We start from the raw sequence: 15,126 nt of genomic DNA, 5'->3' as shown, positions 1-15,126 counted from the left end.
TCAAAGTAGCGAACAGGACGAATGAACGAACGAACAAAACCCGACACACAAAAACGGAAACTCACAAGCCAAAACATTGAGCTATATGGATGGCAAATTCAGTGGCACAAATCACACTTCGTTACAGTTAACGTAAAAATATTACCCACTACTCTATCGCTGCTCGCTATGCATCTGCCATTAATAATCGCATTCACCAACAAAACGAATAATACGCTCAATTTTATTAGTTTCTCTCCCTCTCTCTCTCTGTATTTTTTGTTCGCTTTTTTCGGGTTTGCTTCAAAAGCCACTTCGTACACAACAACAACAACATATTCGGATAGATTTGGAGTCTGATTCTTTGGCACGCCACTGAATGGTTCGTGTTTTAATTTTCCACTTGTCTGCTTTGCTTTATGAAAATGCTGTCATTGCGTTCAACATTTTTCGATCGTAGCCAGCACAGAAAAAAAAACACACACACAACCAGAGTAAAAGGAAAAAAAGTGCGGGGTCTGATTTTGTCATTCTTTTGAGTGTTTATGTAACACCGACGCATCATATCTACTCCATGGCAAATGTATTTCGATGTATGTATATTTTGCGTCGGTAAATTGTGAAGATAAATCAGCATTGGCATGGATTGTTGTTATCTTTTTGTTGCGACGGTTGAATGAGCACAATGTTTTTGTCTAAATGAAATAAGCATTTAGACTGAACCCAAAGAAAAAACATAAGCACCGAAAAAATTTACCAATTTATTTAAAAACAAACATCATTCGCATCGAATTTACAGCAACGTCATTAATTTGTCTGCTCTTGAAAATAATTAAAACACTATTTTCCCTGTAGTAGTGCTCGGGTTTGCGAATACGTTCGTGTGTGCGTGTCCATTGTTCGGTTTGGCTGCCAATTCATGTTTTTGCTTCGTTTCACTGTTTGCTTAGGCAGTTTTCGCTGAATGGCAGTGTACAAGTTGTGCGATACAACAGAGCTATAAACTGAACGTGATACGAATCCAACTCAACGCACATTGACATGCACGTGCAATGATGTGTGCGATGGATGCATACGATATTCAATTTTCTATTTATTCTACTACAACAATGATATGGACTCGTTTTTATCGTCGTTTCATGAGCCGATTGAATTATTAGCCGAGCAATACATGCGACTCACATCGTTTAGCCAATAAATAATGAAAATCCATAAAAACATTTGTTGTCACCGCGATTACTATCAATTTTTATGTCTATTCGAACATTTCGACTTTTCCCATAGAATTTCAATGTTTACCGATTTCGTTTGGGTATTTACAATGTCAAGGGCTCGGTCAGGGTGAGTTCAGTTTGTTAAGTGTAAGTTCGAAAAATCAAATTCAGACACTTTGTTGCCAATAAATTGGATGAATTTTTAATAAAATGGTTTAGAATGTACGAATTGGGATGACATTTTTTTGTAACTTTTGTGGTATAATCATGATATATCATGAAATATGTCAACAAACCAAGCATATATATTTATTGTGGTAAACATTAGTTTGGGTTAAAATTTCCGTTCTTATTTCGTAGAAACAAATAAGAAGTTTTAATCCGATTTCCCTTTTTGACAGCGACGTGAAATGAAAACGAAAAACTTAAAAAATAAAACCCATTCGGTCATACAAAAGCCACTGCGATGTCAAAAAGAAAAATTAAAGGCAAAAAGCTTAAAAAGTAGAAATGTGTCATCTTAAGAGTGACAAAGAGGGAGAGAAAAATAAAGTAAACAAATTCTGAGGGAAAAATGGAAACATTCTGGAAATTTAATCAAATGTATAATAATATCGTTAGAGAGTGTCTTGAGAAAGAACGTTGAATGTTGGCAGTTTTCAACCATTGGGAATGAGGAACACCGCAAACGCACTTTCAAATGTGTTGTATACCTAAACACACATATACGTTGAATCGGGAACTAAATGTACGAATCCATGTTGTTTCTTGCCATTTTCGCCTGTATAGTATTTACTCATCATAACCAAACATAATATTCACATGTCATAAAACGTATATCATGCATGCTTGTTCTCTACATGACGTAAAAATACACTCGATCAAGTAAACGCGGAAGACACATATCCTTTTTTGTTCACTCGCTCCATCTCTCTCTGACTTGAGATGCACACGACACACGGCATGTACTGATGTACTGCTGACACACACATTAATTTTTGAGGAAATGATTTGAGGAAATATTGTGTATAAATCAAGTTTAAGTGAAGAAAATCATCTATGTAAGCGGCTTTTCCACATTTATCATCATTACATTGATGGTGGTGATGATGATGATGGTGATGGTGGTGGAAAAGTGGCAGACAGATGAAACAGCTATATCATTTCGATATGCCAAACACTCATATGGCAAATTCGAAAGAATAACATTCGCGAGACAGGCGAAGAAACGAAATCACACTTGCAGTGCGAGTCTCGCACACGTCGTATTTACGGACGAAAATGGTGATAAACATTGATTATATGTCTCATTCACAAGTGAAGATGCAAGCATTGAAGCAGCAAGTTGTATTTTTGTCCGGACACATACATACCTATTGAATATTTATGAAAATTCTGATGAGATTGTGTAATGACTTTCAGCACAGTTCACTCGGTTTCAATCGCATATGGTCGCAAAAGCTTTTTTTTAGAATATTGCACCAAAATGGGTTATTGGATACATAAACATACATGTCAAATTATATGCACTAATAGTGCGGCGCAAGTAACTGATGCCTCTTCGTTAAGTTGCATCTTCAGAACCAATATACTCGAAACATTTTCAGAGTTTATTTTTTTTCACACAAAAAAGAAAATCAATGATGCACCATGTAAATACTTTCAAGTGAATGGTATTTCTTCCGATGAAAAAAAGCCTGCAATGACGTTTTCTTAAACGAGAAAAAAAAACACAATGGTACATAATTTTCGACGACACTTTTTCGCTACTAGCGTATTTCTCTCTTCTCTAATGTTTTTTTTCTTGGTTAAAAATGCGGTGCAGTAGCACAACATGACTTTACTTATGGCATAGTAGATGGTATAGCTGCTGCAGCAACGCAAACATGATGTATTATTTGGAAAATTGTTAAATTTTCCCTACAGTGTGCTCGTTATTTTCTTCTTACGCGCGCTTTCGTTCGCTCGCTCGCTCGCTTCCTAATCGAATCTATATGGGCGGTCGTTTTTTTTCTTCCGTTCTCTACGTCTCCGGGTTGTGGAACCACAATTTATGTGCTTTTGCATCCCAGAAAGAAATTCCGAGGACTTCATTTTTGTGGTCGCGTTTATTTCCCATGTCGACCCACAACGAGACATTTTTTTCCTTGATAGATATTCATATTGTCGACATTATTTACAATAGAATATAATTTAGCCGAATCTCAATAAACCGCAAGCAAAAAAACGAACTCCTCTCGGATCGAATGCGAACGAAAGGGAAAGAGAGAAAAATGGCAAGGAATAAATCTACAAAACTTGAGAGAGAAAAAGAGACGGCAAAAACCTTCGTTAAACCAAAAGAACATTTTCGGCGAATTCTTCCAATGGATTTTTTTTCTTCTGCAAATGAACGAACGTACGAATGGACGAACCAACGAAATAATTTAAATAAAATGAAATAAATTCAAAATCCATGTATAAATTTTGAGCGAATAATCCATCTATAAAGAGATCCGGTTGGGGTATTTTCATTCATACCCACCCACTCCAGTGCTGCTGGAGCGGTTGTTCGGTTTCGTACAATGAGTTTTAGTTGCAATAGTCATTTTTTTCATCATTGACATATTTTGCCAGCTCGAGAAATGCACCAATAATTTAAAATTCAATGGGGATTGCCATCTTTAATAAATTATTCAGCGTGACAGAAAATGAGGGAGAGAGAGATGGGAAAGAAAGGACAAAAAAACATCAGCAGCAGCAACGGCAGACCAATGCTCTTAAATTTACGATTCATTCTTATCAATTTTTTCCTCTGCCTCTCTATCTCTCCCTCTGTAGCAGACCAGAACGAAAAATAACTTAAGACACCGTCCTTTAAATTGCAAATCGAATTCATCTATTATTTCAGGTTGTGCGTCGTAGTTGTCGCATTCGTCGTAGTCGTTCGCCAGAGCTCTCCTTGAATGTCTTTAGGTGGTTGTTATTAAATCGAAACGCCCAATACATCAGCAGATATTTGCTACTGGTATGCATAAGTGACGAGAGAACGAACTTGACACGTATAGCATGGATACTCGAGCATGAGTGGCCGAAAGAGAGATAGCCTCTTCTTCTTTTTTCTCCACACACTGAACCGAACGAGAGGCAGCCAAAGAGAGCGATTGAGAGAGAAACCAAGAGCAAGAGAAAGAAAACAACCAGCAGAAAATGTTGAAACGAATGAAAATTCGTTGAACGGACGACACTCGTAAAATAAATTTATTGCTCAGCACTTTATTTTCGCTTTGCATTCAGTCGTGTGCTTTTTTATGGCTGTCGTTCCTTTCAAACGGTTTTCGTTTAAATATACAACATTAACGACATCCATGAAAACACATTGATTTGAACTGCATAAAAAATCAAGTCGTTTTTTTTGCCTCTCCACATTTTTTGCTCTCTCTCTCTCTCTCTCTCTCTCTCTCTCTCTCCTTTGCAACAACAACCACTTTTTCTTCATCATCGTCTTCGTCGTTGTCTCCTTCTTCTTGTCGCTGTGAAATTGAAATTCAAATATCTTGTATGATGATAGCTTGCCTGCCTGGCCATTCGGTCAAGATGTAAAATGTGACAAATTCTATCGAGTGTATTTTTAACATTGATTGGAATTGCAGCAATTTTTGTGTGTTCATGAACGAAATCCGAGCTTTTGTATGGGCTAAAGCCGTTTTAGCACCATTACCTACATCAGCGCACTCTCTTTCATCGCAACAAAAACATAAATTTAAAATTTTCTGCTCCTCTCACCAAACGACAACAAATGTTACTTACATTCATTTAAATAGACGAAACGAAAACCGTTTTGTGTGCTGTTACCAATGTCTGCTTCAGCGACAGAGCAAAAACACACATCCACTTGTGTAATCGTTCTGCCAATTTCCAAGTACAAATGCAGCTCTTCGTCGCTTCCATTGCTCACTCAATTCGACATTCTAAACACATTTCTTCGGAACAGAGAAAAATACGCAATCGTTGATTTGATGGCGCCCATATTTTTTATCGACGTCTTCAGCTCAAATGTTGCAATCGAAAGAAGAGAGAAAAAAAACAGTACATTTTAAAATGACTCAAATAATCTGATATTAACTGTCATTCACATCCGACACACCGAATGAATACACTGTGTTTTCCATTCGTACATGCTTCTTGATTTTTCCTCGTTCTGCTTTTTTTCTGCACCGATCGTGAATTGTGTGAATGTTTCGCGCTCACGAAAAGGTTGTTTTTTTTTCATTCTTTTTCGATGACGGTGTTAACGCAAGACGAAGACCTATAAATCAATGATCCAAAATGAGAAATGTTCATTCGGAATGAAGTGAATGAATGAATTGTCGTTATACGTTGCGATGGGCGACGATTTTTATTGCGATTTTTCCCATTTTGTAATTTTCGCGTGCTTTGAGTTTTTTTGTTTTGTTTTGTCAAGCCTATGAAAGGAAACATCGCAACGACTCTGAACAAAAAAAAAAAACAGAAGCGAAAAAAAATGGTTTTTGTGATTGAAGCAAATGTGACGGAACAAAATGCAAAATGTTGAGATATTTCAAATAGAAAAAGAATCGAAAAAAAGGAGCGGCGCTTCGAATAGCGATTGAAATTGAAATTGAAAATAACGGCAATTTTTCCGAAGCTAACGCTTCCATTTCGATAATGCCAGAATAAATTCTCATTTGTCACGTAATCCGAAAATACGTCGTTCGTCACACAGATACACGAAACATTTTACCAGAGCTGAAGCGCGTTCGCAAAACCATTTTCCAAATACAGCGTCGTCGTCTTTTGACTTTTATTGTTTTCTTTATTCCCCGGTTCGCGCCTGTGGTTTCCTTTCTGTCGCTAGGGGTTACCCTATTTATCGGTATCGGTAAGCGGCACATGTTTGACTCGGCTGTTTAATTATACTAATTCGTGGTTCGCCCTTTTTCAGTTGGGAATTCACGCGGATTTTAAATAAAATAAAATGTCAAACTTTTCAAATTTTCTCACATCGATCTAGCCGAAAGAGAACGAAATTGATTCTAATGACAATAAACATTTAACAACGCCAACTGAGCATACCTCATTTGCACGATATCCATTTGCAGCGATGTCACCACCTAGAACACTAAATTTTTTTTTACTTGAGTAGAAATAAAACACAATTCCGTTTTTTTCACTTTTGAATTTTTTTGTTGTATATTTTTAGTTAATAATTGTGTTATTACAATGCGAGCGAGAGAAAAAAAAGATGATAAAAATAGAATAACGAAAGTTAAAATAAATAGATACAAATAAATCAATATGAACGGTTTTCTTTCCACATTCACTTATTGTTATTTTTTTTCCTCATCTAAATATTGACGAATTTGCATACTTTTATTTTTTATTGCTTTTGCGTCGATTCACTCATTTTTCTTTTCCTCTTTCCTCTGTGGTGACTAAAAGTATGTTTTTGTTCTGTTGTTGTTGTTGTTGTTGTTGTTGTTGTTGTTTTTTTTTATACATATCCATTCAATTTTTAGCTTAACAATACATATATACTTTTATTTATATATTCATAATTTTGTTTGATTTTATTTTCTTCATCTATGATAGAACGTGTACTTTCAACTATTTTCCCTTAGATTCATTGTCTGATATTTTTGTTGTTGTTGTAATTTTATTATCGTACATTAATATTGTAAATACATATATAAAATGTTGCGTTACTTGATAAAAGTTATCGTTATTATGTATTTTTATAGTTCTTCAGATCTAATATGAGTGTAACAATTGTGTGTGTGTGTGTGTGTGTGTGTGTGTGTGAGTGTTGTGTGTGTGTGGAATTTGAGTAAAAATGAATGATATTTATGAACATGGAAACGGTTTTCGATGTCATTGTCATATGCTAATAAATGTACGAATGTCGCTGACGCATATATTATTTCGAAATCGTAGCATTTGGCTAAAAATCGTTTAAAAACCCATACGTTTAGCGTTACGTGAGTGTAAACGATTGTGTTTTTTTTCTGTTGCTTCTTTCTATTTATTATTTCCATCGACCGACGACAAAAAGGACAAATGTTTCTATGTGTACGCATGAGAGAATTGGTGTATTTTTGTGTGTGGGGGAGAATTGATTGGTGCCTCTATAAAAGTGAGAATTATTTGGATTCCTATGAGTTTTAAGAACGCACGCGATGACGACATCAATCGCTGTTGTTTGCGCATTTTGGCAATTTATTCTGTCTTTTTTTTATTTGCGTCTGAGTTATGTGTAAAATCATTTTTTTTTTATTCTTATTTATCGGCGGATGGCTTCATTGTCTGGCCAGATTTCGACCAGAAACCATTTAAAACCTCTCACATTGTTATGCACACAGACAGGGTGCGTGGTTTTGGTTGAATTTCGATATTCCTATCTCTACCGCGGTATGTGATGGACATTTTCGATTTCGTGACAATCTATGACATGACGATTACTTAAGCTATTTATTCTAGACTAAAATTGGCTGTTTAACGTTTAAAATGTTGAATTTGATTTTGTTTTTTTCCGTTTCGTTTCGTTTCGTTTCATTCCAATGCCGTCTCACATCCTGACGCAAACAGTTTTCATATGATTGCCTACATTCAGCAGCTATATTTTTTTCACGCTGCTTTCGACTCCCATTTGCATATGATTTAAATAATAATTTATGAAATTTATTTACACTAAAAAACTTTTTACAAAAGTAATGTGGATGTTGTTGTTGACAGAAAGCAACTGGCAAACCGAAGAGAACAAACAAAGCGAAAACATTTTCCATTTGCTTTTTACTCCTATATGCTTCACTGCGTTTATTTCCAATTGTGTTTTTCTTTCTCTTTTTCTCTTTCTCACTCACTCTCTCTCTCTCTCACTCTCTCTCTCTCTCTCTCTCTCCCCCTCTCTCTCTCTCTCTCTCTCTCTCTCTCTCTCTCTCTCTCTCTCTCTCTCTCTCACTTTCTCTATACAAGTAAACTCATGCATTTCAGTTATATATATAGATCTTTTTACATTTGAACTAAATCGTTTAACAAATCACAGCATTACTGTTTGAATAATCACTCCCTATTTTCTGTTTTTGTTTCTTTTTTATTTCGGCCATTTTCTCTTCTCGAGTGCAGACGATTGTTATCGTATTTTCCGTTCGTTTCGTTTTTATTATTATTCTTTATCGAATATCAACACATTTTCTATGGTTCAACTGGAGACTCGAATTTCGAAATTTTGATTTCGTTTGATGCGTACCAATTCATTTTTCTAGTTCGTTGGGGATTTGGTTTTTATTGTGCACGGTTTATGCGCGTGCACATTTTTAGCTTGATAACAATGTTTGATTTAATAACCGATGACGTTACGAGTTATTCTTCAATGGGCCTGAAGATAGTGAACTGCTACTTACACCCGAATCACTGGACTTTTCACTCAATGCACCGCCACGTGATAATGTGTCATCGCCATTGCTACCCAACACCGTTCCACCGCCAAGCAAACCTTTCTTTGCCATTCGTTGAACACCCTTCATTGGAATGCTGCCAGTTTTTTCGTCTTTCATGCGACGTGCACTTTCAACACGCTTCAAAATTTCATTGGAACATTGAGCGACCACATCATCCAAACTGTTGGCCGATTCGTCGATAACCGTGTTTTGATGCGATTGGTTCACATTTGGGACGGGTGAACCTTCGTAGCAGCCTGAATCACGTGGAAAATGACGCCGTCCAAATGGTGATGTGCCATGCTTTTTGTTATTTATTTGATTGAAACGGGTCTCATCGTTTTCGGAACTTGAACCGGCCACATCACCATCGGAAATCACATCGATATCGTGCAACAGTTGAACGGCTGTCAACAATTTGGCACGATGATCGTTATTTATTATTCCCAAATAATCCAAATCAGCTGGCTCAAGCTCTTTAAAAAGTTCAAGATCTTCATACCTGAATAGAGCGAGAAAATTTTAAGGTTTTAATTAGTTTCGCTATTTAAACTTTGAGCCAGTAGTTGCCAGAATGTCTATGTGCAATCTATCTAAAGGACAATTTTCTCTCATTTCATAAATTGAAACCCAATTTCTAAGCAAGTAATCGAATGAAAACCATTTCCATTTAAATGTTAAAACTTTCAAGTCAAAAGTTGAAGGGAAAAAAAATCTTACCCATTGAGCACAAAAACCGACGTGTATTCCTTGAGGCCAATGCGAACCAACAAATCTTCGACGGATGTGGGAATTCCATTGTTGGCCCCTCGGCTAATTGTGTTCACATTATTGGCGCATCGTTGATCTGGTAACACTTCAACATTGATGAATTTGAAGTGACCCAAACGGCCATGGCATCTACCTCGCCAAATTCCCGATGCATTCATTGATATTACTTCGATTATATCACCCTTCTGCAAATGCAAATTAAGACGAGAGAAAAAAACAAATCACATCGCAATTGAGTAAAGCATATTTCACTAAAAAAAAATGTGTGCATAATCTATAAAGCCCAAGCCAAAACTAACCATAAAACGTAGCGCTTCTTTGTCATAAGAGCTCGGTAAGCAGTCAACTAAAGCTTTCGCTAAGCAAATCGGCTGTTTTAAATTGATGCGATCTTCAGATATTGAACTATTCGGACTACCGGGTCGCACAAGCGCTTGTGTGCCTGTTAAAAACCAAAATCATATTTAGTGGCGTATCTTAAGTGAACGATGAATATAGTTTCAATTCAATTGATTCAGTGTGAAATTTTGACATTTTTAATCGAAAAAAATACAATGCAAAAGCGAAATAAAAAACACTTACTTGATCCGGATGCACTGGGTAGACTTTCCACTGAGCTTGCCGAGCATGCAAACGCTTGATCGCTTATACTGCCTCGATCTGTATTATCCTGTGAATTGCTAAAATCTCTCGACACATCCTTGGCACCATTAAATTTTCGATTTGTTTCGTTGAACTTTTTCAATTCTTTTGGTGAGTTGCGCAAATCATTGGGCTGTTTTAAAAATAGAATTTTTACGAAAAATAATTAATGAAACGAGAACGGTTGTGAATGGGCGTGTGGATTTGTGTTGAAACGCAACAATACGACTGATTTTGCGACAAAAGTACCGGTCGTAAAAATCATTATCATTAACACAGTTTATGTAACGATGTCGAAGTGTGGCGCTTATTGACGTGGTTTTTATTGTTTCATTTTATTCTTTTGCTCTGGTGTTGTTGTTTTTTTGTGTGCGCCTCAGCTTAATCCACTGGCATTAGAACAGAGCATAAACGTCAACACCATCCGATTGTGCGTTTTTTTACGGCCAAGATTTTCTCGGACCGCATTGTTATTTTCACTTGTTCGCAACAGTTTAGTGGGGAAAAGCGGACGTTTTACGTCTCAATTTGTTGTAGAATTTACTGGAGTGTCGTGGTGGTCGTCATTCGAATGAGCGAAGTAACAAAACCAGTTTTAGTGATTATTCAGAAATGCAAAAGTGCACAAAATCACAAGTTTTACGACACAGTCATATAGTTTCGGTTATTCGTCGAAAAGGAAAGAAAAAAAAACCCATGAGCTCAAGCATATAGAGGTTGTCAAGTACGAGTCGAGTGAGGAATATATAGGTTCAATGGAAAGAATCTGACAACAGCAACTGGCAAGACTATAAAAATTGCTTACGAAGTATCGTCACGCGCTGGCACCAGGCATATTATTTGCAATCAGTTTTCTCGGGATTTTATTGCGAGCTGGGTTTTTTTTTCTCTTCGCTTTTCGTTCGTTCGAAGAACACACAAAATGTGCATGAAAGAGAAAACAGAAAATATAAACACAAGAGGTAATTATAAAGATTCGAATAGTGACACGCTTTGAGACTAGCGCTCTACACAAAACTGATGCTGCTGCTGCTGCTGCTGTTGTGCGGAAAATGCAAAAAGGGATGATATAACAATAAAATGAAAAACCGATTGTTTGCCTAATGTAAACATTAACAAAAATAACACAAAGCACCCGAGCCGAAACCGAGAAACGGAAATCACACGAAGAATTGGATCATTAACAGTCTCGCAGCAAATCTAGTGTAGTGTTTTATTTGCGCAAATGGATTCGGTTGATGGCATTGAATTGTGCCAAATGCGGATTCGAGTGTTCAGCTACAGTCGCAATAGTAATTGCACACAAACAAAAACTCTTCGATTCGCTTTAGTTTGCTATTCTTTGGAGAGGATTTCTCCCTTCCATTTGGGTGCGTGAAAAGCGTATATCCTTGTGTATGTTTGTGATTGGAAATCAAATACATAATTAGATTTTCCCTTTGCAATTGCTTCATTCGCGTATTCGAAGTACGTGCTTTTTTGAACTTTGTGCACGGATCGATATTTGCTCTCTCTCTCTCTCGCTCTCTCTGTGTGTGTTTGTGTACCCGTGAATTAGCGCAAGAAAAATCGAGAGTAAAAGCAACAGCAGCACACAGTAAACTTTGATTCGTTTCGATTTATCGAAGAACCTCAAAACGAGAGACGCAAACAGAATCTTTTGGTTGTTTTCACTACTTCCGGGGGATCATGGGTGAGAAAATAAACCAAAGTGTTTACTGGTTTGTGGTGTATGCAATCAGGAAAGACTGAACGTAAAAAAAAGCCAGTCAATTCGAAAACCCATCAACGCTACACACAAAATCAAATGGGATATTTGTTCCACTTAATACTCTTTGGGCTCGGTACCGAATGACATCAAATCGGAACACATCAAATGGATATATTGTTGCAAATTGTTAGTTCTACTTTTACTCTATGCATTTAAAATGAATGTACTTACATGATGCACGGTCACTTTTTGGCTAATTATGGCTCCTTTATGGGTTCCATTCCGTTTCGCTTTGTTCAAGTTGGGCAAATGCTGTTTCGTGATAGTCTCATCATCATCATAATCAGACGACGGGCTTGGTGACAACGATGGTGACTCTCCAATGCCACCGCTCAACGTGCGATACCGAGCTGTGCAATTATTCGTCCCGATCTGTATGTGTTTATATGCACATATTTTTTGTGATGTGGCCATGTGGTTGAATGAAAAGGAAATGAAACAAAATTAATTTAGATAGAGCTAGGAATACTTCGTCTATTGCCGCCAGATGATGGTTTGAAAGGCAAACGAAGAGCTGGCAGCTAATGAAAAGACGCATTGAGGTTCGAATTAAAAGAGAATCGAAAGTTTAATTGATTGAATTCGGTGGGGTTTTCGTTACTGAAAACTTTTCAAATGCTATATATTGACGATTGCTATTCTGCTGCAGTTGCGGTGTATCTGTGACTCTTTTTCTGTCTCGGTCGCATATTCCCCAGTGACAGTCAACGCTTTACGCAGTTGAATCAGTCAATGGGTCGTTCTTTGTTTAACTTTAACCGAATTAACCAAAGCCAAATTTATGCCATGTTTCTGATTCAATCAACAAACATGCAATTTTCACATAAAATCCACGCCAAAAAGTTTTTCGGCTGGTTGTGTGTTGCCAACCGTTACGGGTTTGCGCGATAGATATATATCCAGCACGTTTTCACGATTCGCACAAGAATAAATCGCCACGCACCTATTTCATATGACGTTACGCTCCTGATTACGGTCTGTATGACAAACATTTGAAATTCGCAAAGGACCAGATAGCAAAGAGTGGGCCGTAAACGCTATGCTATGGATGAGCAAAAGCATACATATCACATGGAACATGCGAATTCCCTGATTGCGTACAAATTTGCTATATTTGAGTTTTTGAGCACGATTAATGGTTGGCTGATTTTTCCATTTATTTCCTTTTTTCTCCCTCTCTCTCCCTTTCGGTTTGGCTCTCGAGCATTTGCAGCATTTTTCGCAGTATGCATTCACACAGAGTTCATTTCTAAATTCGTTTAACTTGAGCTTGACAGCATGAAATGCCATAACAAATTCAAATGACTGAGCAGCCCGCAACAGCAACGGCACACAAAAAAAAACGAACACTGGTAACAACAAAATGTTCACCAAAAGCCGCAAAACGAAGTGATTATTCGGAACAAAAGGCGGGTGATTTCATTTGAATTGTCATCATGCGTTTCATTGTGTGCATTTCAGAAATGTGTTCATTTTATGATGGCGACAATGATATTCCGCTCAGCCAGCCGGGGTGCCAGTCGTCGTCGATGGCAGCAGCAGCAGCAGCAGCAGAGAGTTGGTTTTGAGCTTAGGTGCCGATGACGTTAGCAAATCTGATGGCATGCAGCACGTATAACTTGTTATCGCATGATTCGTATTTGCGATTGCGAACGATGATGTGTCATTGTGGTTGGCATTTTGTGCAGCCAAATATGAAATGAATATATAATTATGAATGCATTTGATTCGCTGTAACCTCGACAAAACCAAGAGCAGAAAAAAATCGACCATAATCATGTAACTCTCTCGATTTAAAACAAAAACCGAAGGGAAAAAAAAACATTCAAAAAGTTTCCAGATGAAATCAAATGGTTCACACACACACAAACTCATGCTGGTAACCCCAAAAATCAGCAACGTCCCTTGCTGTCACAACACAAAAGAAAGCTCATTATTTTTGTTAATGAGAAAATAATACGCACGATTTAATGAACTTGGAAAACAAAGTTTTCTTACGAAACATTTCAATAAATTCATTAGAGCGTACACAAATCGACGTACCCACACCGTCGAAGTAGCTGAACGATAAACGGGCAGTGTCAATAAATCTATCGAACAATTCATCATCGCCGGAATTGGCCTCGCAACGCATGGCAAGTTAGTTTGGTGTTTTCTTTGATTGAAACAACATCGAAAACTAAATGGAATAACTTTTGAATGAAAACAATTCACCGTTCGGTGAATGCAATCCATAGAAGAATGAGAACCGAAAAAAAAAACTTCGAACCAAGTTTGAACTATTGGAAATTAAATATAAACATTGGCTCGGCGACCAACGCAATTCTGATGAGCAGCAATCATTACATTTCTGTTTTCTACTTAAAGTTAATGGCTTTTACATTATATTGCTGCGGTTTTTTCTCTATTCTGTTCGAGCTGTTCTTCTGCAGCAATTTTCTCTTGTTAAATTGTAAAAAGGTTTGCGCTGTGGCAAAGTTTCTCACCGTTTTTCTATCAATTTATTTTTCTTAAGAAAAGTTTTCTTTACTTGTTCATTTTTCTGCTTGTTATCTCATTGTATTACATGGCTGTGATGATGACGGCGATGAAGAATGGCAAGTTAGAAACCGGCATTTAAATTAAAATCCATTTCACATGCAATTTTCATATCCATCATTTCAATTTTCTTCTGTTATTTCAGCGGTTAAGCTTTCATATTATTTTTTCTAATGAAGAGAATGTGAATGAAAAAACAAAGAGAATTAAATCGATTTTCTTGCTCTTTTTCCCAGTGAAATTGTTTGCTCTGCCATTTATTTTTCCATTTCTTCGAAGAAATACATTTTTATCGAGCTCTTGAGAAGAACATTTTTATCTACATTGACTTTGATATTTATAGCTAATACAATTCTTTTCATCTATTTGATTGGATTACACTTCGTTTGAAATGGAGAGTCAATGGAAATTGCCAGTGCATGCGATGAGTTAAATTCATATTCATTTTCGAGCTGAAATGAGGTTAATTCGCATCTTTTTGAATGCAACCACAACTGAAAACGATCGAAAGTGTTTGAATAAGTGAGTTAAAATTAAGCTATTTTTACAGCAAGCAGAGATAAAATAGTGGATAAAATGAGAAATTTTTGATGCCGAAAAAAATAACCGACAAGACAAAACCATCAACTCACTCGCTGTATCAAGATAATGAATGAAAAGTATTTAAAATCGAGTGAAACAAAGTTGAAAAACCAAAATCACAAAAACTTTTTCGTCCCGCACAAACCGCATGCATTTTCCATAATGAAAATGAGAACGGTTTAAATGCGTACAA

General features: G+C 36.8%; 1 protein-coding gene across 4 annotated transcripts in view; it reads right to left on the bottom strand.

The window, feature by feature from the left end:
• Positions 1 to 6,499: 6,499 nt before the first annotated feature.
• The window catches only part of LOC129566596 (uncharacterized), a 157,883-nt gene continuing 149,256 nt past the window's right edge, over positions 6,500 to 15,126 (bottom strand). For 3 of the 4 annotated variants that reach the window (XM_055442682.1, XM_055442681.1, XM_055442683.1), the window contains 5 exons: positions 11,985 to 12,185; positions 9,983 to 10,175; positions 9,700 to 9,842; positions 9,350 to 9,585; positions 6,500 to 9,131 (listed from right to left, as the gene is read on the bottom strand). In XM_055442682.1, the coding sequence (XP_055298657.1) occupies positions 8,546 to 9,131; positions 9,350 to 9,585; positions 9,700 to 9,842; positions 9,983 to 10,175; positions 11,985 to 12,185 (1,359 nt within the window). In that variant the 3' untranslated portion in view covers positions 6,500 to 8,545. The remainder of the gene's footprint in view (positions 9,132 to 9,349; positions 9,586 to 9,699; positions 9,843 to 9,982; positions 10,176 to 11,984; positions 12,186 to 15,126) is intronic. The other variant, XR_008687745.1, reaches the window with a different exon arrangement.

Source organism: Sitodiplosis mosellana, unplaced genomic scaffold, assembly GCF_009176505.1.
Source record: "Sitodiplosis mosellana isolate CC-2019 unplaced genomic scaffold, AAFC_SMos_1.0 Smas_scaffold_3, whole genome shotgun sequence".
NCBI classification, from domain to species: domain Eukaryota; kingdom Metazoa; phylum Arthropoda; class Insecta; order Diptera; family Cecidomyiidae; genus Sitodiplosis; species Sitodiplosis mosellana.
Note: the sequence above shows the minus strand (reverse complement) of the source record. Positions and strands in the feature narration are given on the sequence as shown.